The 24,767-nt window shown below is 34.1% G+C and overlaps 2 protein-coding genes across 7 annotated transcripts; one reads left to right on the top strand and one right to left on the bottom strand.

Moving 5' to 3' along the window:
• Positions 1 to 288: 288 nt before the first annotated feature.
• Positions 289 to 23,588, bottom strand: LOC108474130 (probable serine/threonine-protein kinase WNK9). Of its 4 annotated transcripts, XM_053021546.1 has the most exons (12): positions 22,341 to 23,554; positions 22,185 to 22,222; positions 21,781 to 22,008; positions 21,446 to 21,666; positions 21,070 to 21,227; positions 20,538 to 20,976; positions 20,285 to 20,451; positions 2,435 to 2,590; positions 1,991 to 2,032; positions 1,714 to 1,884; positions 636 to 722; positions 289 to 521 (listed from the first exon to the last, which is right to left on the bottom strand). In XM_053021546.1, exons 1-12 carry the CDS (start codon positions 22,416 to 22,418, stop codon positions 489 to 491), a joined length of 1,818 nt encoding a protein of 605 aa, XP_052877506.1. In that variant the 5' UTR covers positions 22,419 to 23,554; the 3' UTR covers positions 289 to 488. The 4 variants fall into 4 exon arrangements, 3 of the variants coding, with proteins under 3 accessions (XP_052877506.1, XP_052877507.1, XP_017631538.2); XM_053021547.1 differs by lacking the exon at positions 20,285 to 20,451 and having other exon boundaries at positions 20,686 to 20,976; positions 22,341 to 22,709; XR_008274361.1 differs by lacking the exons at positions 289 to 521; positions 636 to 722; positions 1,714 to 1,884 and having other exon boundaries at positions 20,286 to 20,451.
• On the top strand, positions 3,740 to 15,211 carry LOC108474025 (uncharacterized). Of its 3 annotated transcripts, none has more exons than XM_017775898.2 (6): positions 3,740 to 4,568; positions 5,301 to 5,403; positions 5,997 to 6,052; positions 14,014 to 14,163; positions 14,623 to 14,736; positions 14,812 to 15,211. In XM_017775898.2, exons 1-6 carry the CDS (start codon positions 3,894 to 3,896, stop codon positions 14,902 to 14,904), a joined length of 1,191 nt encoding a protein of 396 aa, XP_017631387.1. In that variant the 5' UTR covers positions 3,740 to 3,893; the 3' UTR covers positions 14,905 to 15,211. The 3 variants fall into 3 exon arrangements, 2 of the variants coding, with proteins under 2 accessions (XP_017631387.1, XP_017631386.1); XM_017775897.2 differs by having other exon boundaries at positions 13,999 to 14,163; XR_008274362.1 differs by lacking the exons at positions 14,623 to 14,736; positions 14,812 to 15,211 and adding an exon at positions 8,457 to 9,800 and having other exon boundaries at positions 13,999 to 14,095.
• Positions 23,589 to 24,767: the final 1,179 nt, after the last annotated feature.

Raw genomic sequence — 24,767 nt, 5'->3', positions numbered from 1 at the left:
TGAAGAGCACAAAGTGGTTCGAACCCAAAACACTACTTGAACTAGCATCCCATAACCTGCTCTATATCCTAGAAGTTGTGGGTTCATTTCATGCCTTCTACTTCTCAACAACAGGAATTTCCACATGCACTCACTTTTCAGCATGCCATAAATCTCACTCTTCAACAACTTCAAGAGGCACCCATAGGTTCTCTTCAACACAACGGCACCCAATGAAAACAAATCTTAATTTGTGTGATCTTTCACATCATCAAATAATTACTCCAAAAAAAGAATATGATCTAAATATTTCAAAATTCTGCACTGCAAGAGTACTCAAATTAGAACAATCAGATAATACAACATCAAAATCCACTTTCGAAAACAAAAAGGTAAATCAGGTTCAAGGACACCTAAACACTTGAGGCGAGGCTAGTAAACAAAAGCTGTTGAAAAAGACTGACCCTAAGATAGACATAGATTTCACCTTTTCTTTCATCCCTTTTAGCTCACTTCTTCTTTGCTGCTTCACTGGCCTTGGTCTACAGAACAAGCAAAATGGTCAGAAAATTGACCCTCATCGATCATCAAATTTTTCGGAAGTGAAATCAGTTCAGGTAAACTAACATGAGAACAAAGAAATAATTTAATCTTACCTTCTTTACTCCACGGATCTTCTTAGCCCTGTTCTTCCTTTCCTTCATTTGCTTCCTTGATTTCTCCACCTTGGTGTCGAGTCCATTCTGAAATAGTAACACAAATAATTAGTGTCTTGCATTGTACCTTTGATGCCCTTAAAAGAAACCAATTCAAACGGAATTAATAACAATGAAAAGACAATACGTATGTGATAGGGAATCAAAAGAAAATAACTGCAAGAAAACCCAGAAGGTTAAAGTAACATTACATAGTTATGCTGACATAAAGATGAAAGCCCTGGTTCAATGCCTTGCATAACTATGTTGCTTGGACTAAGGAGTGAGTATCAAATACAAAGTATATTCAATTTTTTTATAAATTTTGAAGGACTTTGGAAGGTCATGCCTTCATATCCATATTCAAGTATGTGTCAGATATAGGTGTGAAAAGTCAAAGCAGCATAGTCACATAATACATTATAGGGTAATTCACATTCAGATCACTAAACAAACATAAACTATCATACAAGTCTCAACCCTTTAATTCCATCACGTTATATCACTGAACTCCTATTATTAATATATTAGGTTACTTATGCAAACTCAATTAAATAATTTTAATTTAAAAGCCATCTTAACATGCATAAGTAACTTATTCTCTAAACAAAACCAAGGTCGGGATTTCATGCTTTCCCACATGTTCTTTGAGCCAACATTTTCATGAGAATTAGTACAACTTAATTTATTAATAATAGAAATTCAATGATGCAATTTGATGAAATTAAAATGCTTATGACCTACACTGACGTAAATGCTACAATAAGTAACCTAAAATGCAAATCACCCCCACTCGTCTTCTTCATAACCATGCAGTACTCAAGTACAAATTATAAAAAAGGCTCTACTTCCAAGTCCATCTTGTTACTTTTAAAAGGCAACATTGCCTCCGTGCTCACTAGTATCACAACATTGCTTTTTAGAGAATACCAAAAACAAAACTATGTGGAGAAAAATACTTCAGAATGCAGTTACTAATAAAACAGACACACCACTAACAAATCCAGAGAAAATGTAAATAAAACACATCAGAAATTACCCTGATCAGTCTGTATTTGGGCTCATACTTCTTTGCGTTCTCGACAGAATCATATATCAAACCAAATCCAGTAGATTTACCACCTCCAAAATGAGTCCTGAACTTGAACACAAAGATCGAATTTGGGTCCTTCACCTCATACATTCTAGCAAGCTTCTCCTTCAACTCCGCCTAACAATACAGGATCGACAAATCAAAGATATGTTAACACAAGCAGTCCAATTTTCTGGAAGTTAAGACAATAAAACAATGTTATTGAGAATCATTAAACATTTACCTTAGAAACATTGGGCCTCCCAGGATGCAAAACATCAATGATCTACAAAACAAGTAAATAACAAGTTTCATCTTCCAAGTTAACAATTTCAAACATATATAAGCTCATCTGACCTTCAGTTTCCCAAAAGAGCAATTTTATTTTATTGCAGGCTTCATAGTAAGAAAAAAAAAGTCACTTGTTTCCAAATGACAAATCAAGGAAAGACCTAAATTAAGCATCCTACAAGCAAACTAACAAAAAACAAATACTTATTTTCTCTCATTTTCTTCTATTTTCTTTCTTTGAGCAGATCTGCAGCCGAACTAAACCTTACTGAAAGCAGGTAATGGAAAATAATGTGAAAGATTACGAAAGAAATAAGCTCCGAGCCTTAAAATTTAACGTTGCCCATTGTTTGGTTAACGAAGAAATGAGCGGGAAAAAAATGGAAATGGAGCTTACGAATTGTTTCCTGGAAAGGAGCCTGTTCGTCATGAACTTCCTTGTCCTAATAGTCACTGCCTTGTCCGCCATGGTTAAGCAAATATCTTCCTCTTTTCTTGGTTTCGACGCACTGGAAGCACCAAAAGTTACAAACAGCGGCAGCAGTTCAAGGAGAGAGAATAGCAATAGCGAAAAAACAAGTTTTTATAGGGTTTCCTATGGAATCGACTTATCACTGATTAGGGTTTATTTTAGGTTTTGAATTTGGGCTTTTTTAGTTTTTGCATCTTGGGTTTTAAATGGGGCTTCCCTTTTTTAACGTTAAGTTCTACAAATGGCTACAGTAAATACTTGAGTTTGCCCTTAAAAGGGTTAATATTGCCTCGTTGTCCTTTTACTCTTCAAAGTTGTAAAACTTTAATCCTTCTGCTTTTAATTTTAAGAATTTAGTTCTTTTTTTATCTTATTTAAAAACTAAATTGCAATCGGTATGACACTGTTAATAAACTTTTGTTAATTTTGAATATGTGGTATTTTAAAATTTAAATGTTTGACTTAAAATTAAAGTACAATTATAACATATATTCAAAATTTTTAGAAATTAATTTTAAAATCAAATAAGTAAAGGGACTAAATTCTTTTGGTTAAAAGCAAAGAGACTAATTTTAAAAATCTAAATAGTACAGGGATTGGAAGAATATTATACCCTTGTAAAATTTATTTAACTCTAAATCTAGTTAAAATTTTTCATCAATTTTTCACTATATCTTGAAATATGATTGTGATCTTAGTAATGATGTACTAATTAAAAATTTTATTACAGGGCATGTGTGCAAAAATTATGTATTTAATTGATGAAAGTAATAAAAATATATAATAAAATAAAAATGTTAATATCTTATTAAAATAAAGCTTTGATTTAGTGATAAAAATAATATATTATTAATGTAATTAGTATAGATTTAAATTCAATCGTACCTAGTTTTTTATTGATTCTTTTAAATAAAAAATTAAAATACCCTTGAATAATATAATTTATTTTAATTATAGAAGGACATTTTCTAATTTCTTTAATCGAGTTGGTGTCCAGTTGATTCGTGATACCAAAATTCAATTAAAGACTTAAATAATAGTATAGATAAATATGATTATTATTTTTAATTATAGGTTTATTTAGCAACGAAAACCCTCATTATTTTTTATGGATGCATTTTGACAAAGCTTCAATTATTAAAGAGAAGAGGGGTTGAAGACAAAATTAGACCTAAAACTTTTGAATGGGAATTTACAAATGAAGATGAGGTTCAAAATGACACTATCGGCCTTCTCTTATCATGGCCACAACTCCCTCAAATTTCACCATCACATTCACCCAAACTCATTCCCCGCAAAACCAAAACATTTCTTGATCTCACCTTCCCTCATTCTTCAAAAAAATATCTCCGCACCCAAAGCTCATAATCTCTCTCCATTCACCATGGCAACTTCTACTTCTTCTTTGCTCCAATCCAACACTTTGAACTTGAAACACTATTTCGCCCTTCATTTGCCTCTTCCTTCTCCTCCTCGCCTATCTAATTTCACTGGAACTTTGGCTTTCAACGGTCAACGTTCGGCAAAGTTCACTGTTAAATGCTTCTTCTCGTCGGAGCAGAGGAAACATTTGACGAGCTCGAGTTTGGGCTCCAACAACCAGTTGAGTTCCAGCTCAAATGACAAAAACCCATTCGAGATTATTTCTCAAACAATGTTAAAAGCTTTGAACGCGTTAAAAAAGCCCGCTATAGCCGCGGTTTTATTGGGTTTGTTGCTAATGTATGATCCTAATAACGTAGCATTGGCTGCATCAGGTGGGAGGATGGGAGGAAGGTCTTTTTCTTCGAGTTCTTCATCTTCGAGGAGTTATTCGGTGCCTAGAAATGGAGGGTCGAGGTTTTCTTCGTATTCGGCTCCTTATTATGCGCCTGCTCCATTCGGAGGTGGTGGGTTTTACATGGGGCCTGCAGTTGGGGTAGGTGTTGGTGCCGGCTCGAGTTTTTTCTTGATTTTGGTTGGGTTTGCTGCCTTTGTTTTGGTCTCCGGGTTCCTTTCGGATCGGTCTGAGAGTAGTGTGCTCACTACTAGCGAAAGGACTAGTGTTATTAAGCTTCAGGTAAGCTTTTGGATTTTCTTTTATTGCTTTTTAGTTATTCTTTTGCTTTAAGTATGTTTGCATAGGTGATAAAGTCCTTGAATGATGTTTAACATTAATGAATCAACTGCTTTATTTAATCATAAAAAAGCATGCTGATCTCCTTGTAATGATGGTGAAGCTGGTTTTTAGATAACAAGAAATACTATGTTTTAAGGATTTGTTCCTTTGTTTTTTGCATCATTGATGCATATCAATAAATTAATATCCAATTTCAGAGTGAGAATGCTACCGATCAGATGTGTTGAAGTAAGATATGAAGTAGTGGTGTTCAGATGTATGGATAAATACACGGTTAATCAACATGTTGACATTCAACTGAATAGATTGAATGTGAAATAAATGTGATATACAGAGAAGTTGTAACATCCGGCATGCTAGACAAAAGACACAAAAGAATGGACCAATCCAAATTAGGAGAAATCAAAGTGAGACTTGAGAATGACCCTGACAAGATCGGGTGTCTATGGAGGAGGGTTGCTTAAATGTGAATTCTGGTAGAATCTTTAAAGCTGACTTTAATATGAATTCCTTTTTGTAATAAAGTGTCAAGACTTAATTTTGTATGAATAATTGTCATGTGAAATGAGCTAGACAAGGAAGTGAGATGGACACAGAATTGTGATGGTTGCCATTACTGATGGAATTCAATTACCATTTGTTCATTTGTAGTCTCTTTGTTTTTATTATTAGGTTGGGTTGTTGGGTATGGGACGGTCTCTTCAAAGGGATCTTAATCGGATTGCTGAAGTTGCTGATACCTCTACCTCTGAGGGTCTGAGCTTTGTGTTGACAGGTAAAGCATTCTAAGATCTGTCTATAGTTAATTAGAGTCTTACTGGAGATAGTGGTGGTGTTCTATGCATTATGTAGATTACAGTTGGGAAGTGAAGATAGATGAAAATGCTATTCCTTTTTAACTGTTGTAGCTATCATTTTTGCACTATCTCCGAGTATTAGCCTAGTCATAAGGAAAATATAATAACCCAAGAGGCCATGCACAAGTCTTATAGCTCTATAGCATAACTATGATATTTGTTATTCTGAAATCTGCTTTAGTAAATAGCAACTGCATGAGAGCTAATAAAATTTTTGACATACAATTATGACAAGAAAGGGCATAAGCTTTTTACCCTATTTAATGATTTAGTTTGATTGAAATGCGCATAGAAGCCATTCATTACATTTTGTTCATGGTTAAATGATATTTCCGATGCAAGAAGTGGGCATATGACTGCTTTCTTCTTTTTGTTTTACTGTAGCAATACTTATGACATGTAGAAGGTGCCCTGGTTCTAAGTGGTGTATTCTCTTATTTTTCTTAAACATGTCAAGTTCAATATCTGTCAGACTGGTTATGTTACATTCCTATTTTTTTTTTGTTTGCAGAGACAACTCTAGCTTTGCTTCGCCATCCTGATTATTGCATCTCTGGTTATTCATCTGTAAGTTAACCTTTCTGAAATATATACATACATATTTGTCTCCCTTGGTGAACTAATTACATGCGTGGATATGCTTTTTTGTACCTTGAGTCTCCAAGAATCGTTTAATGAACATCATATGCTTAGTGGTAGACGTAAAGGTTCTGGTGCATGCAGATAATGCTCTAAAAACTAAAATGCTGCCACATTTTTCTTTTTGGTACATAATGCAAATATTTTGCATGGAAACCAAATAAATCCGTATGCTACAATCAACTAAAGGATATGTTATCTTGTAAGCTCTCTTGTTTCCTTTTTCATTCCTTGGTTCGAGAAGTCTCCTGTACAAATCTTTACCATATGCATTGGTTCTTTAATGTCTGCCATCCCTGGATAAGTTTCCATCCAACCTTCGTTCTGCCTTTAATGATGTTGAGCCAATGTTTTTCCTTGTTAATAATTCTACAGGAGTTGGCCTCCTATTTTGGGCGGTGCAAAACGATGAATTAAAATTCGAGCTTTAACCTTCGAGTGAGTGAGCAAACTTCTGCAGATCAAAATAGAATTTGCTCTCGAATCCCTTGCAACAGCCGCTCCTCCATAATGCATATAATCTTTGACTTTGTTGATCCATAAACTTAAGTTCCATTCCATGAGACTAGATGTCAATTTGAGAAATGAGCATGAGCTTCTGGAACAATTAGTCTAGATCTACTAGAGTGGACAGGTTGATCAAAAGCTTTTGTAGAAAAGAGCCAAATTAGCTTGTATATATTTGGAATTTACTGATATGCTGTAATCTGGTAGATTAGGATTTATTATTTAGTTTCCTAAAACAAATAGGATCATTCATTATTGATTTCTAATTAGTTGCTTTCCTAGTTTATTAAGATTCCTAACTTTGTGGGATTGTCCCATTATCTTTCCTAGAATCATGGACTGAAATGTCAGTCATCCTAATATATAAGTTAGGTTGTATTTCCTTTATAAAAAAAAGAATTTTCCTACACTAAATTTCTCATGGTACCATAGCTAGGCTCTAAACCCTAAAACAGCATGGATACACAAATCATCTTCTCCTTGGAAGTCAATTCCAGACCCGAACAAAATCCCTCAGCCAAAAACTATGAAAATTCCTCAGCCAATATCATCGAAAACTCTCATCTTCCTATCACTAGTCACAAACTCAATGGCCACAATTTTCTTCAATGGTCACAATCCGTCCTTATGTATATTTCTGGTAGAGGCAAGAATAATTATCTCACCGATAAGGATCCTATTCCGATAACAACGGATCCCAAGTGTCGCACGTGGAAGATTGAAAATCACATGGTCATGTCATGGCTAATAAACTCTATGAAAACGGAAATTGGAGAAAATTTCCTTCTTTACAAAACAACCAAGGAAATATGGGATGCGACAAGAGAAACTTACTCCAGTTCTGAAAATACCTCTGAACTATTTGAAATTGAAACTTGTCTTAATGATCTATGACAAAGGGAGATGACTATCTCTCAATATTTCAACACAATAACCGAGTACTAGCAGCACCTTGATATGTTTGAAATATACCCTTGGAAATGTCTAGATGATGTAGCTTTACACAAAAAGATTGTTGATCAAAAGACAATATTCAAATTTCTCCTTGGTGTCAATAAGGATTTGGATGAAAGGGGAGAATCTTGGGTAGCAAGCCTCTACCTTCCGTCCGAGTGACATTTGTTGAAGTCAGAAGACAAGGAAGCAGGAAGAAACTGATGATGACAGAAAAAATGAATTTCCCAGTTGTTGAAGGCTCAGCCTTGTATACACATAACTTATCTCAGGATAACAAGCAAAGAAAAGGAAGACCATGGTGCGACCATTATAAAAAACCTGGTCACCTCAGAGAAACTTGAAATTATATGGGAAGCTTGTTGATTGGAGGCCTAACTGAGCACACCAGGATCAGGATAGCCGAGCAAATGTTGTCAACACTTCCAACAACAACAACACTAGCAAGGAAATCAATCCGTTCACCCAGTAGCAAATTGAGGTACTACAGAAATTTCTCGGACAGATATCACCCACTACTGAACAACATACAAGCATGCTAGTACATCAAGGTACATTTTCTTCTGCTCATATTGCAACAACCAGAAAATTAAGACCATGGATAGTTGATTCTGGAGCTTCAGATCACATGACCGAAGACATCAATGTATTCCACAAGTTCAGTCCATATTCAAGCCCTTATACAGTACGAATAGCAGATGGATCACTCTCAAAAGTGGCAGGAATTGGATCAATCAAATTGATAAAGGACCTTCTTCTCTCATCTGTCCTTTATGTTCCAAAATTAGATTGTAATCTGATTTCTATTAGCAAACTCACCCATGACTTGAATTGTGTGAATAAATTTTATCCAAATCTTTGTGAATTTTAGGCAGCGAATTCGGGGAAGGTGATTGGCAGTGCTGAAATGTGTGGTGGTCTCTACTTGCTCAAGGGGAACTCTCTTCTAAATGAACAAGTTCATTCAAGCTGTGTTTCTAACTCTTTCTCTAATTCTGTTTCTGTTTCTGTTTCAAATGAAAATCAAGTCATATTATGGCACTTTCATTACCTTGAAAAATTGCTTCCTCATTTGTTCATCAATAAAAATTCAAAGGTTTTCATTGTGAAATATGTCAACTTGCTAAACACACACAACATGTTTATCTTACCATCCAATATAAGCCTTTACATCCCTTCTCTATAATTCATAGTGACATTTGGGGACCCTCACGAGTGAAAAATATTAATGGGGCTCACTGGTTCATATCTTTTATAGACGATCATACTAGAACCACTTGAGTATTCCTTATGAAAGAAAAATCTAAAACTTTAAGTCTTTAAGTCTTTTTATTCCATGATTCACACCCAATTCAAAAGCAAAATTCAGATTCTTAAGACCGATAATGGCAAGGAGTATTTTACATCAGCCTTGGGTTCCTATTTCATAAAATAAGGAATTATTCATGTGAGTTCTTGTGTTGGCACCCCTCAACAAAATGGCATAGCCGAGAGAAAAAATAGACACTTGAGGTAACTAGATCATATTACTAATCATGTACCTAAACACTTCTGGGGTGAAGCCATCCTTACTGCCACCTATCTCATCAATAGAATGCCTAGTCGAGTGCTAAAATTTCAGAGACCTCGTAAAGTCCTCCTACAAGCCTTTCCTCATGCTAAATCTTTTTCTTCTGATCTTCCACTTTAGAGTCTTTGGTTGTTTAACATTTGTTCACATACACCAACAGCATCGAACCAAACTTGATCCCAAATCAGTCAAATGCATTTTCCTAGGATATTCTTCTAGTCAAAAAGGGTACAAGTGTTATTCACATGTTACTTGAAAGATGTACAATTCCATGGATGTTACCTTTTTTGAACACCAATCCTATTTTTCCAAATCCGAAATTCAGGGGGAGAACTCGAGGGAATTTCAGCTTTAGGACATTCTTCAAAACACTCAATCCGTGTATGTTCTACCCCAAAGTGTCAATCTGGCATCCTTACCCCGTTCCGAGTCCTCAAAATCCAAATCTCCATTCCACATCAGGTCCAAACGACACACCGTCTGAGTCTCAGTTCCATGAGTCCACTAATCCTCAACTTGGTGCAAATCATCAAAAACTTCGTGTCTATTCTAGAAGGAGATGACCTACTGGAAATTAGAATGACACTCAAATCAGAGATTGTCAAGAACTTGAACCGGAGTCTCCTGCTTCAGAATTTCAGACTGGTATGGATTCTTCAACTCTTGAGCCTCTTATTCCTTTTGTTGATGATTCTTATTTGCCTATTGCTTATAGAAAGGGTGTCCGAACATGTACAAACCATCCTATTGAGAAATATGTGGCATATGGGAAATTGCTGCCATCATATATAACATATATTTCAGCTATTGATAATATAAAAATATCAAATTCAATTCAAGAAGCCTTGAAAAATCCAGCGTAGAAAAAGGTTGTTGAGGAAGAAATCAGAGCTCTAGATAGCATTGGAACTTGGACCCTTACAAAGTTACCTCGAGGGAAGAAGCGAGTTGCAAGTGGATATTTGCAGTTAAGCATAAAGTAGATGAAAGTATCGAGGGGTTTAAAGCTAGGCTGGTGGCAAAGGGCTTTACTCAGTCATATGGAATCGATTATCAGGAAACCTTTGCACCTGTTGCCAAGTTAAACACAGTTCGAGTTCTACTGTCACTAGCAGTAAACAAAGATTGGCCCTTGTACCAACTAGACATCAAAAAGTCCTTTTTGAACAGAGATCTTGAAGATGATGTTTACATGGAAATACCTCCAAGTTTAGAAAACTCTTCAAACAGCCATCAGGTGTGCAAGTTGAAGAAATCATTGTATGGGCTAAATCACCTCGTGCCTGGTTTGACAGGCTTTCCAAAACAGTAGTAAAAAATGGATACAATCAATGCCAGGCAAATAATTCCTTATTTGTGAAATCCTCATCAAAAGGTAGAATTGCTATTCTCATTGTTTACGTCGACGACATCATTCTAACTGGAGATGACTCAGAGGAAATTATCAAAACTCAAAAGATTACTTGCTACTGAATTTGAAATTAAAGATCTTGGCACTCTTAGATATTTCCTAGGCATGGAGGTTGCTCGATCTAAGGCAGAGATTGTTATATCTCAAGGAAAGTACACCTTAGATTTGTTGAATGAGATTGGCATGCTTGGGTGTAAACCTACAGAGACGCCTATGGATCCCAACCTAAAGTTAAAGAAAAATGTGGGAAGTGTACCGGTGGATAAAGGGCAATATCAAAGACTAGTGGGCAATTTGATCTATCTTTCACATACGAGGGCAGACATTGCATTCCCAGTTAGTGTTGTTAGCCAGCACATGAATAATCCGCATAAGGAACATTTAAAGGCTGTGAATCGGATTCTCAGATACCTAAAGATGACACCAAGCCACAGATTACTCTTCAAAAAGAGTGAAAGTGATGAGATAGAAGTTTACACTGACGCAAGTTGGGCTGGATAATTGACTGAAAGAAGATGAACAAGTGGTTACTACTCCTTTGTTTGGGGCAATCTTGTTATATGGAGAAGCAAAAAGTAGTCTATGGTGTTAAAAAGTAGTGCAGAATCAGAGTGCTCTTGCTTTGGGCATTTGCAAAGGAATGTGGATTTAGAGATTACTAAGAGAATTAAAGGTTGATTTCAAGGACCAAATAAAATTACATAGTGACAGTCAATCTGCCATAAGCATTGCTAAAAATTCAGTTTATCACGACAGAACCAAATATGTGGAAATTGACAGGCATTTCATTTCAGAGAAGGTCAACAATGGAATAGTCCAACTGAACTACATCCCTACTCAACTGCAACTTGCTGACATTCTCACCAAAGCTCTTCCAAGAATCAGCTTCGATGAATTCAACTCCAAGCTGGGATTGTATAACATATACGCCTCAGCTTGAGGGGGAGTGTAGAAAGAGCCAAATTAGCTTGTATATATTTGGAATTTCCTGATATGCTGTAATCTGGTAGATTAGGATTTATTATTTAGTTTCCTAAGACAAATAGGACTAGTCATTATTGATTTCTAATTAGTTGCTTTCCTAGTTTATTAAGATTCCTAACTTTGTAGGATTGTCCTATTATCTTTCCTAGAATAATGGACTGAAATGTCAGTCATCCTACTATATAAGTTAGGTTGTATTTCCTTTATAAGAAGAAGAATTTTCCTGCGCTAAATTTCTCAGCTTTCATTGTGAAAGCAATCATATAATTAGCATGTCGAAGAGCATTGAGGGGATTAGGACTTCCTTTGTTAAAGATTGTATCATTTCACACTTTCTAAATAGCCCACAAAATACACACGAAGGTAGTATGGAACCCCCTAGTCTCCTGAGTATCGATATCCTTAACCTGTAGCCATCGATCCATCTATTCTGATAACAAGTTTAAGCAAAAAGAGATTAATTCTTAGAGTGAGAGTGCTTCCAATTCAGACAAACCTAGTAAAAGAACATGAAATAAAATGTGCTCTAGGTCCTCAGTATCCTCAGAGAAAAAGGGACAAAGTGTTGTGAGAAATTATATTTCTTTTCTTAAGTCTTTGGTTGGCAAGTATTTGTTGCAAATCTTCTGCAGAAAAATGATGAACTTGAAAGGAAGTTTGAGCTTCCACAACCTTCTCCATTTATTATTGATCTTACCATGATTGCTTTATCGCTCTTCAGATTCCATAGCAGGCTATATCCCCTTTAGCTGAAAATCTACCTTCAAGGTTGTCCTTTCTTACTAGTTTGTACTTCCCACCAAAATAAGAGAAAGATCTTGTTGTGAACTGCATAATCTTCGAGATCCTATCTGATCTTATGCTCATTTCACAACTTACCGTTACTTTTGAGCAAGCTGCCTATATGAACTTGGGAATAGTTGGTTCTAGTTGTATTCAACTGAGTTCCCGTTTGGGATGTCTGAACCCAACATTGTTCCCCACTCCAAATTTGGATATCTTTGCCTTTATTACAGAGGTTGCTCCTCTTTAAGAATCCCTTTCCAGTTGTAGGGAACCGAAAGTTTAGGACAAACAAGCTCGAAGTCTTGTGATTGACAATACTTGGCTTTTAAGATCTTAGTAATGAGAGCATTAGGAGAAGTCTGGTGTATACCAAGACCACCTTCATTAATAGGTGAGCAAAGTTTATCCCAATTACAAAGATGAAGTTTTTTTGCCCAATCTCATGTCCTCACCAGAAGGATCGAGCCACTTGGTCAATCTTTTCACAGATGTTTTTTGGAGCTTTGAAGCAAGCGAACGTAAAATAAGGGTAAGGGGGCTAAAATAGATATGATGAGGGTTAATCTTCCTCCTTGAGACAAACATTTAACTTTCCACAATGCAAGCTTGCTATTAATTTTGTCAAGTATGGATCAAAAGAACTCCCTTTTCTTATTAATGGCAGCAAACTTCACACTCAGATATTTGCTGGGTTGACCTTTTAACATTGAAGATTCCGCTAAACCATCTTCTTGCATTTGATTTGGTGGAAGGACTCAACAAGAGCTCAGACTTCTCAAAATTAATCTTTTGCCTTGAAAGCCTACAAAATTCATTGAGAATACCTTTGACGGCTCTACATGCATGAACATCAGCTCTAAAGAAAAGAAAGGTATTGTTTGCGAATAATGGACGAGTGATAGGTGAGGCTCCCATACTGATTATGATCCCTTTCACTTGCTGCTCATTTTCAGCCTTTATTAGCATCAAAGAGAGGACATTTTGGCACAAGAAGGAAAGATAAGGAGATGGGATCCCCCGACATAAACCTCTACAAGGCTTAAATTGTTCTGAGAGGCTTCCTTTCACAAGGACCTGATATGAGACTGTGGATATACATTGCATAATGATTTTGACCCATTTCTGACTAAATTCTATAAGCTCAAGGATTGCTTGGATAAATTTCCGGTTAATTCGATTGTAGACTTCGCTCATGTCTATTTTGAGTGCTGCCATACTCTGAGATATATGTAAGTTGATAGTTACATAGGTAGACATATTTCAGCATACTTCATTAATTGAATGGCTGACAGTGAGGCTTTCTCTTTGGATGTGTGTCTATCTGTGACAGTTTATTTTAGGAGCTCTTATTGTGGATGTAAGTATTTTGTTTTAAGGATTTCAACGATGATAAATTGTAGTTTGAAAGTTCTTGGTTGAAGATGTTCACCACTCTTTGTAATTTATAAAAATGGGCTTATGGGGAGATATCTAGGACTGTCATTCTTTTTGCAGTCCTCGTTGACCATGTGACTTGAGGGTCCTATTATTGTAAGAGTTCCATTCAAAGTATATCATTGTTATAATTAGACCTTTTTCTTTGTAGTTCTAGTTTATGAGCTTTCTTTAAATTCACAACTTGATTGTCGTATGCATGAATTTGTACATATCATATAATGTCAGGTAGATGTGAAACAGAGCATAGACGATGGGGAGAAACGCTTCAATCAGCTCTCTATTGAAGAACGGGGTAAATTTGATGAAGAGACTCTAGTGAATGTGAACAATATTAAAAGGCAAAGTACAAGCAGCCAGAAAGCTAGTGGATTTAGCAATGAGTACATAGTGGTAAGACCTTGCCTCTTAAGTTATAGTTTCTGCAAATGTATTGGGTGCAATGTATTGAAGACATCATTCTGGAATATTGTGTATTCTGCATAGCATCCACCCATTCAGTGAGTTGTATCATGCAAGCATTAGAGGAACCCACATACTATGTTTTATCTGCATGGAAGTATGGAGAGATATTGCTTCTTTAGGATAGTAACAAATTACCATTAAAATTGATGTAAACCAGGTTTAAGGGATAAATTTCTTCAGCATTCTAGTTAACCCTTGAACTCTGATATTAAATTCTCATTTGTCTAGAGTATTAATCCATCATTCTGGATGAATAGACTATAAAATGGCATGGTTATGATTGAGTTGTCTTTTTGAGTTTCAGATGGAATAAGGATTATAACTCAAGTTTCAAGCTAATTGTTTCTGTTATTTTCTTTAATTTATATCCAATTTCTGAAATTTCAGATAACAATTTTGGTGGCTGCTGAAGGAATGCATAAATTGCCCCCCATCAATGGAAGTGGTGATTTAAAGGAAGCCTTGCAAAAACTTGCCTCCATCCCTTTAAGCAAAATATTGGTATGAATTGTCTTATTCCCCAACTATGACTTTTCGGGATTGCTCATTCCTGACATCTCTTTGATTATCATTCAGGCAGTTGAGGTCTTGTGGACACCTCAGAATGAAAATGACACATTGTCAGAGCGAGAATTACTTGAAGACTACCCACTATTGAGGCCTCTATAAAATTTTAGAACTAGACACCTTGTATCTTCTCATCAGAGGTATAAATTGGCACTGCTTCTTAAATCCTTGTGTTCATTTGTATATAATAAATATATACTGTTATGCTGAGGTTCTGGTTGTCTAAAAGTAGATGTAGTCTAGTGAACATAAAGGATACATATTTGCTTGAAAGCATTAATTTTTTATTTCCCTATTTATCTTTCTGGTCCTACTCCAAGACTTCGATCACAACCTGTACTTGTTACCTCATAGCTCTGCTCTTGCCTTCTATGATATATTGTCGCTCTGACTCTTCATTTTTCATGAAGTATCCATGTTTGACATATTTTGTGACATGGATATGGGATATGAGCCAACAAGGAACCTCCAAATGCATTGAAAAACTTATAGCAAACGGACTACACCTGTGTTGGATACATACCTGCCAACACTCACATCCAAGTCCGAGTAACATAGTTTATAATCATTCACTTCATAATGATTCTAGCACTAATTTCACACCTCCCTTTGGTTACATAGTTTTCCCAAAAGCTCTTATTACATAATCTTTGCAATGGGATTTATACCAGAATTGCTATTAGGATAAAGGGCTTTTATAAAAACTATAACCTAAAAGGTTGATATCTATCATTTTCAAAGGGTTTTGTGATCTTAAACAGATGGTTATGAAATGTTCACAATCTATGTTTCATTCATTTTTGGCGATGCACGGTGCATTTCAAGGCTTTTAAACTACTCTAGTGCCTAGATCATAAAAGAAAAAGGATCAAAACACAGGATATTTCAAGTTCCTAAGTGGAATGAGGCTTTGCCTGTTAACTAATGGTGTGATTAGGAGGTATACCTGGTTGTGAACATGACAGTGACTAGAAGTTGACTCATATTTTAAAAGTGTTTGCCGTCATGCCTAACATTCACTGCTGTTCAGATGATACAATTCCATTACCGTAACATCAGTGCATTTGTTACATTGATTTTGTCCTATTATCTTGGAGTTGGAAGTGGTCAGAATTGTACAAGTTTCTGGTTGTATGTCTTCATTTTTTCCTCAATCTATCCACATACACATCTAGTGTTGACTTGTTCCTCTATGGCAAATTAGTCCTAGATGTTAGATCAAAAAGTAAATTGGTCCTTTGTCCATGTACACATCAGAATAAGGTACACGTGGCATCTCATGTATAACTATCTGGGTATTCTACTAACTATGTTAATTTTTAACGGTAGAAATGGATAATTCTTTTAATAGAAAAGACCAATTTGCTCTTTGATATAACATGCAAAGATTAATTTATTTATTATTTGAGTAAAAGAGGAAATGTAGATTGACTTTTAGTACAAAATTTGAATGATATTTATACTAGTTTTAGCCTTAGAGATAAAAAAGGAAAGGGATTGCAGATGTTAGGATTCGGATATACTGATACAACTAAGCTAGGTTTTAGGCTCATTCGGAGTTGACTTTAATAAGTTCTTTTTGTTTTTATTCATATTTGCCTCTTTGGTCATTGGTGATCTTGGTTATAAAAGTTTCCACTTTCAATTGCCACTTTTGAAACATATTATTTGTGATAAACGTTTGTAAGGATGAGGCCATCATTTCAGTTTTAGTTGCCATTGACCAGGAATGGATTTCTACATAATAGTACATTGTAGCCATATAATTGGATTGTTTATGGGGCAATGGTATAAGAATACTTTATGATAAATTGACTGACTGCCTTTCTTATGACTTCACGTTTCACACTTGAACCATCCTATTTCCTTATCAATCAAACAGTATATTATTTTTAAATTTAAAATTGCTAAATTATATTTTTAATTTAAAATGTTATAAGAATTGCAAATTTAAAAGAAATTGAAATATAATCATTTTAAAATATGAAAATTTAAAATTTACTTGTTAAATAATTAACATTTACATTTTTAAATAAATTACTTTTAAATTAACAAATATTTTTAAAATTGATATATTTTTTCAAAAAAGGTTTAGTATTAAACAGTGAATAATTTTTTAAAAATAAGATAACTATAATAATGAATAATACAGTTTAATATTTTAAATAATCTCTTTTGAATTTTAAAAAGTAACATTACTTTTAAATATAATTTTAAAATGGAGGGACCACATCGGAATTTCAATGGACCTCAGGGACCATTTACCCATAGCTTTTGACTTATTTCGATAAAAATCAACATCTGACCTATTTTATTAATTATTTTAATATATATAAATTTATATTATTTATTAAGGTTTTTATTGAGTTAATGTCACTCATTAGTCGATTTTAATTTAATTAGGAAATTATTAAAAATTAATTTATTTGCTAAGTGAATTATATGATTACGTGGGTATTTTTGTCTTTTATATTTTATAAATCAAAAAAATTTGTCAATAATAAAATTCAAGCATAGAATGCAATGCATGTAAAACATTTTATTTATCATTCAATTAATGCAATTTTTATTTTATATAGAACTTTAATAAGTATATTTTTATATACATTTTATATATTTGTGAATCTATATTATTTATTAAACCTTTTAATAAGTTGTGTCACCCATCAATCAGTCTTAACTCAATGAGGAATTATTAAAAACTAGTTTATTTGTAAAATAATATTTTTGTATAAATTTCGTTTTATTCTCAATTTAATCTATTTTTTAATTTTAATATTGTGCATATTTCATTTTTACTACTAATTAATTCAAAATCATGCTTTTTATTATTTATCGTATGTATTTTTAAAAACACCTCTATATTCTAAATACGTGATTTTACCATTTTGCTTTTGCTTTCAACACAATACGAAAAGGATAAAAAAGATACAGTAAAAAGTATGCAAAAGTTATTAAGATTATATGTTAATGCATACTTTTCTTTATTTTTCCACTTTTTTATCCAAAAGTAAATTTCCAATATTAAAAAGTAAAAAAAAAGTAGTAAAATAAGGAAAATTATCCATTTTAATTTCAGCCACGTGAATAATATTGTAACATGCCTTCATCCAAAATTTTCAACCTCTTTTTGGCTCATTTCAAGATTCCTTTTTTTTTTCCAGAATATCTCAATTTAAACGGTCAAAAGAAGGGAAAAGACGATTTATAAAATGTGATTATTGTGAAGTTATTGTTTTTTTAATAATTTTATTATAAGATTTGATTATATATGTTTTTAAAAAATATTTAAAATTATTTATAATTTCTCATCAACCTATAAATAAGAGTATAATACATTTTAACGCATTTAAACTCATATATTCTTATATTGATAATAATATCTATACTAATCAAATTAAAATTTAATATGCTTGTAAAATTATTATTCTAATATTTTTGACTGAAGTCTCAAATAGAAAAAAAACGTAAAAGTTGGTAAATCCTCTTAAATCAATGAGTTGGTCTCCACTTTGCCTCTGAAATTATAATTATATTAATTACTTTTTTGACAAGGGATAATTCCCCCCTATTGGATTCGAGGCATAAAAGCAACCTTTCCATTAATTTATTAAATCACAAACAGTGCTTTGAAAACTTTGACCAACCCATCTTCACACTTCAATGCTTGTACCATCATCTGTACAATCTGTAAGGAAACCATTATTCATTACTTCTGGACTTATTCAATTTTAATACTCCATCCAGCTATTCACATTTACATATATATATTTACATATCATGTTGTATTTAATTATATTTGTATATGGTGTTTAAATTTTATGAAAAGATAGGATAATGAGGTCAGCAGAGGGATGTCCTCTGGTCATTGGAACATGATGATAGGTGAGTGGGGCCAAGCTCAAAGAGATTTAACATGCAATGCATGGGATGGAACATGATTCTCAATCTCATCCTCCATCCCCCCACCCCCCCACCCCCAAATTGGGGTCCCATCTAATTTACTTTCCTTTTGAAACTCCCAATCAATCATTGATACCATGGGGCATCTTCATACCACATGAATAATATATATATATATTTTTACCTTAAATCTTATATAACAAGAGGCTCACAAGACATGCAAAGTTTAGACTCATACTAAAAAGTTTTTATCTTAAAATCCGATGATTATGACACAAGAAAATACACCAACATAATAAAAAAGGATTGGATTGCCAGATCTAAATGGGACCTCTTTAGCATCAAATGTTAGAGCTCTTGGAAAACTTGTCATTGGCCAGCTCTTTTTTGCTTTTTGTCGGCACATGATTGGCCTGGCCAGCTAGAAAGATGGCAATATTATATGCTTAATGATTCATCCACTCAATTCCAACATGCAATGCCTTTGTGTTTTAGGCTCTTGAGTTACTATAATGTTTATATATTCAAAAAGCTAAAACCGAATCTCCATCACTGGAAGTTCAACATTATAAGACGGCAAAGATGTCGATTTTTGTATGATATTATAGAGAAAAACTAATTGGATTGAACATTGATGGACCAAAAAATAAAAAGGGGTTGATTTCATATTTATTTCAGCCTCTAAAAATATAGAGAAATGTTCAAAAGAATGCAGAGTCTTACGTTATATATCAACAGCATCAACTGGAAGGGAACTTGTTCTATGAAGAGATTGTGGAAGCAGTGGTCCAGTAAAGAAATTTTGAGCAGTGACCATCTCCTTAACTCTTGGAGATTCTGCCGGTTTGCGATACTGGCCACCTCGGTTAGCTGAATTGGGGCACCTCTTATTCTTATTGTCATGGAAATCGGAGTTAAAATGCTTGTTAGGGGCAAAAGTCGATAATGGCGGAATGTCATTGTTTCTGTTCTTGTCTTTGTTACTGCAGTTTGAAGAGTCTGATACAATTCCTAATTGTTGTTGATCTCTAAGTTCTCTTAATTCCATCTGGTACTTTGCTTTAAGCCATCTCAGTTCCTGTTGGACTTCATTCTCGTAATTGTCGGAGAGATCACAGTATAATGAATGAACTTCGGAGAAAGACCGAGAGCTTGTCAAACATTGGATTGAATTCCTGTTAGGAGATTGGATTTTCTTTTCTTCTCTAACTTCTTTATCATCATTTGCCGAGAATGATTGATCTGATTTATCGAACTCTTCGTCTGAATTTCTGTGTCTAAGTTCATGATTTTCGTGCTGATCCCATATTTCCTGGTAATGCAAATTGTCCGATTGGCTTGACTCGTTCGGTGCACCATCTGTCACACAATGCTCGGATTCCTCGACTTGAAAAGTAATCTCTTCAAACCGGCCATGCATTGAAGCACATCCAGTTCTACAACACTGAAGAACTCGCGAGTCTTTGACACCTCCATTATGTGTCAAAAAATCTAAGAGGGAGCCGGTAGATGTACGGTTTGAAGCACAATTATGACAAAAGTTCTGATTCGAAAAGTGCGGTGATTCATCAATTCCCGGCCCCCGTCTCCAACCAGGTACTAAGGAAGCAATTTCTCCATCGATCATATCAGCTATTTTAGTCACATCTTGGTCAGTGATATCCAATTCTGAAACCATTTCAGTAGCAACACTCAATGCTGTATCAGTTTCAACATCGAATGGGAAATATATGTTTCTAATACGACCTGCAAGTTGACAAAAAAGGGAGAAAGTTCAAATCAGATCTCCACAAAGAAAAAGTTGACAAGAACGGATGAAATATGTTCCTAACCTTCTTTATCGACAATCCGAAGTCTCAAAAAGATACCACCATCATCTCCCATCTTCCCCTTGATGCTTATGTCTACATTTGCAGCATGTTCATCCTCTTGATATTCAAAAAGCTCGATTCCACTTGGTTCAATTTCAGCAGGATGATACCCCCATTCATTTGGTGTTTCGTAACCATAACCATTTGAGTATCCGTTACTATAAGAATTACTATAGTGATGAAACTCGAGATACGGTAGCCTAATGAGAGGACCGACTTCATCAAGTTCCCTCCCATATTCTAGTTGTCTCAAATCATATTCACAATCATCAATCTGGAGAAAAGGGTCATTTAACAACTCTCTCGCAGATAGCCTCAAAGACACAGTTGCCAAACATTTCTCAACAAATTGTCGGACTTCCGGATTCTTAACTTTATACAAAGCATCTGGTTTTCTACCCTAAAAATAAGAACGTGTGTTAATGAAAATTCGGTCATTCCAGCAGATGAAACAAAGCGAGAAAGCAAGTCAAGAAAAGTGAAAAGCCCTTACAGAGACAACTTTCTTGTAGATTTGAGCTGGATGCGTGCACTCACTATAAGGATACTCGAAAGTAACCATTTCTAAAATGCACATTCCGAACGAATAAATGTCAACTAATTCATTGTAGGCTTCTTCGTAAACCTCTGGAGCCATAAACTCTGGTGTTCCTGAGGAAAAAGCAAGCCCCAAAAATGGTGACTTTCCATTTTATTGAATCAACCCCTTCCCCCCTCCCCCCCCTCTCCCCCCAAAAAAAAACTCGAAAAGTTCAATATTTCTCAAACAAGATAGACAGCATATTGTTTCGTACTGAAATCATTTCTATGAGTCTACCAAAGTTAAGTTCAGTTCAAGTTAACCAGAAAATTGGTTAGGATAAACATACCAACACAATGAGCAGCATGAGATTTGCGGAGAATCGCCGCAAGGCCGAGATCGCCGATCTTAACTTCTCCTTGGTTGCCATTGACAAAAATATTGTCACATTTAAGATCTCTATGAATCACAGGGGGATCATGGCTATGGAGATAAAGAAGGCCTCTCAAGATCTGCCTACACCAATGCTTCACTGCTCTAATGTTCACTCTCTTATGCTTTAGCCTATACCTGCAAGGGGATCCCCCATCACAAACAAAACATCAAACATCTAATAAACAACACCAAAAGAAGCCATATTTTTAACATTAAAAAATACAGATTTTGGACATGTTTTTTTCTTACTGTCTTAAAGTTCCAGAAGTGAACATTTCAGTGACAAAATTAATGTTCCTATTGGCGGTATCAACCCAAGAAGTATAGAACTTCATAATATTCTTGTGCTTCAATGTCTTAAGGAGATGAATCTCACAATACAGTCTTTCAAGATCTTCAGGGCTTTGAAGAAAATCATAAAGTTTGACTTGGTTCCAAGCAACTTCAATCCCTTCATACTCATCAAATGCTCTATAACTGCAATAAACATCAACCATCTATGTTATGCCCCCCCAAAAAAAACTTCATTGGAAATATCAAATGAGGCTCAAATTCTGTAATAAAAAAAAAAAGATGAACAGAAGCAAATATAATGAAGAAATATGGATTGGGTATTAAAAAAAAAGGGAAAATATTTGAGTTTTGAACCATACACTGTCTTTGAAGCTCCTTTTCCAAGGATTTCATTGTACTGCAAACAAAAGAAAGAAAGAAAAAAGGACAATACAAAGAAGGTATAAGAATCAAAAACTTCAACTCAAAACTAAAAAAAAAAGAAAAAAGGAAAAAGAAAGTTAATTTATGAATACTCTGCCATATCTTCCAGTTGGATCAACTTCAACAAACTCAGAACAATCTGGTTCTTCAAGATGTAAAAGACCATTCATACTCAAAAGATTAAAAATTGTAATAAAAAAAGGAATAAATTTATTTTGTGTTTATGTTATCCTTTATTTTCTTCCTTTTCCCTGTTAAAACAAAGATTTCTCTTTATAAACTGGGCAAGAAATGAGGGGAAATTTTGGGGTTTTTTCATACAAATATAAATAAATAAAAACAACTTTTCTGTAGCCTTTTTGGAGAGAGAGAGAGAGAGAGAGAGAGAGAGAGAGAGAGAGAGGAGGGGGGAAGGGAAAGAGAAAAAGAAAGATGAAAGAAATGATGAATTATTCACATGAAAAGGAACAAAGAAAGAGAGAGTTTTTGAGTTAAAAGACGAGTTTTTTAGGCAAAACCTGCCACTTTTTTTTTTTTGAGGGGACACATAAAAAAATGAAAAAAACACCCCCATGAAAGAACATGACAAACAAGTGAAATAAATCTTAAGAAAAGAAAATGTTAAAAATTTCAAGGTAATTTAATTCATTAGAAAACAATGACCCCACCTTTGAAGTTTGATGCTCAAACCTGTTTCATGTTCCAGTTTTTATCACATACATATGTTACAATTTGGACATTAAATAATCCAAATAAACAACTGCTACTTTGTCAAAACTGTGTAATATCTAACATTCTAGCTCTTCCCCTGTGTCTCCCATACCAAGCTCCAACCTTTTACCTAACCACCAATCAAAACTCCATATTCCTTAAATATTTTTTTAGGAGGAAAAATTTTATCATTGTATTAAGAGTTTCAACCACCACAATGTCATGCACCATACAGTAAAGTTTGTCAAAGACTTTTCATTTCATATCTATTCTCATGATAAATTCTAATCTCAAATATGACCACTTAATATGTTAATTACCTCTATACAATTCATCTCTAAGACAATCTTCTTAACTCTTTTCTTTCATGCTAGTTTAACTCCCTTAAAAGTCCCCTATAACTCAGCTTCCAGCACTGGACAACTCCCTAACTTACAGGAGAACCCCCTAAGCCAACGTCTCCCATTGTCCTTGACCACTTGCCTCCTCCCTCCTAACAACTAACGAGCCAACTCCCACAGCTGCAACAATATTCACCTTTATCTATTCTCCTTCCGGCACCTCTCATCTTATCCTCCTCCTCTTCTACTAATGTTATACAAGTCTTTTCTAATTCAGTTGAAGTTTAAAAAATAATTTATCCAGCCAACTTTTTTTTTTTCCTTTTCTATGTTTTTCTTTTAAAAATCATTAAGTACCCATTTCTCTATTGATCACATATTCTAATATTCACCAACCTTTAATTTAATTTATGTACAAAATCAAAGGAAAAAAAATTAGCTTTTAAAACTGAGCCACACATGTATATATGGGTTAGGTACATTATTAAAATTTTGATTTTATAATCGTAACAATGTTATTATTTTTGGTTAAAAGAAAATAAGTTAGATCCAATGAAATCATATTAGAATCTTAAAATATTTGTTCATGCCGAACACTGGACAAACTTAATATTTACCGTCAAATAAGATATCCAATCATTTATTTGAATCAATAATGGTGGATTTACTTTTTGTGAATTTGATTTTTAATTTTCGGACAAACAAACAATTCATGAGTTTGTGAGAAACACCAAATATAAGCAAACAAGGTAAGAATAAATCTCCCCAACACACCATTTTTGTGTTGGGAATTAGAAAAAAAGAAGAAGAAATTATTAAAAAAATAAAGGGCTTGAACTTGATATATATCTGAATTTGCCACTTGCAACTTTGAGGGATAGCTTTAATAGGAGGGTGGCTTCCTCTAATTTGCTAATTGCTAACTACTCTTCGATTTAGCATTATAAATGCTCATTTACCACTTATTTAGATTTTTCTTTTTTTTTCTTTAGATTTATATTATTTATTAAATCACCTTAAAATGAATGAAATGTTAACGTTTATTAATTTTACTGACATAGTATACACGTGGACTATCGTGTAAATGTCACGTCAATAAAATTAACAGATATTAATTTTTCTAATTATTTTAAATGATTTAATAAATAATAGAAATTCAATAATTGAAAGAAAAAAATTAAATAAAATACTAAAATGAATTCTGTTGTAATAGGTAACTTTTTATAATTAAATTAACAATGTATGCCCACTTTTTCTTATATTTAATTTTTATTGCGATAAACCAATGAATGTTGTATTTATAAATGCAATGAAAAGTTATTGTGATAAAAGTGGTAGGATAGATTTGATTTAAATGCAGTGAAGAACAACTATGACAATAATGTTAATTTTCAACTTTGTTTTAAATGATTTCAAAATTTAGTAAGAGTAGGTGAAGATTATTTACCTATAAATAGGCCATCATTT

This window comes from Gossypium arboreum, chromosome 11, assembly GCF_025698485.1.
Source record: "Gossypium arboreum isolate Shixiya-1 chromosome 11, ASM2569848v2, whole genome shotgun sequence".
Taxonomy (NCBI): Eukaryota; Viridiplantae; Streptophyta; class Magnoliopsida; order Malvales; family Malvaceae; genus Gossypium; species Gossypium arboreum.
Note: the sequence above shows the minus strand (reverse complement) of the source record. Positions and strands in the feature narration are given on the sequence as shown.

Coding starts and splice junctions, on each gene's coding strand:
- LOC108474025 (XM_017775897.2), top strand. CDS start 3,894: ATGGCAACTTCTACTTCTTCTTTGCTCCAATCCAACACTTTGAACTTG. Junction 5,404..5,996: donor TCTGAGCTTTGTGTTGACAG/GTAAAGCATTCT, acceptor TTTTGTTTGCAG/AGACAACTCTAGCTTTGCTT. Junction 6,053..13,998: donor GCATCTCTGGTTATTCATCT/GTAAGTTAACCT, acceptor ATATAATGTCAG/GTAGATGTGAAACAGAGCAT.
- LOC108474130 (XM_017776049.2), bottom strand. CDS start 22,418: ATGAATGGTCTTTTACATCTTGAAGAACCAGATTGTTCTGAGTTTGTT. Junction 22,223..22,340: donor CAACTGGAAGATATGGCAGA/GTATTCATAAAT, acceptor TTTTGTTTGCAG/TACAATGAAATCCTTGGAAA. Junction 21,667..21,780: donor ACTTCTGGAACTTTAAGACA/GTAAGAAAAAAA, acceptor ATCCCCTTGCAG/GTATAGGCTAAAGCATAAGA.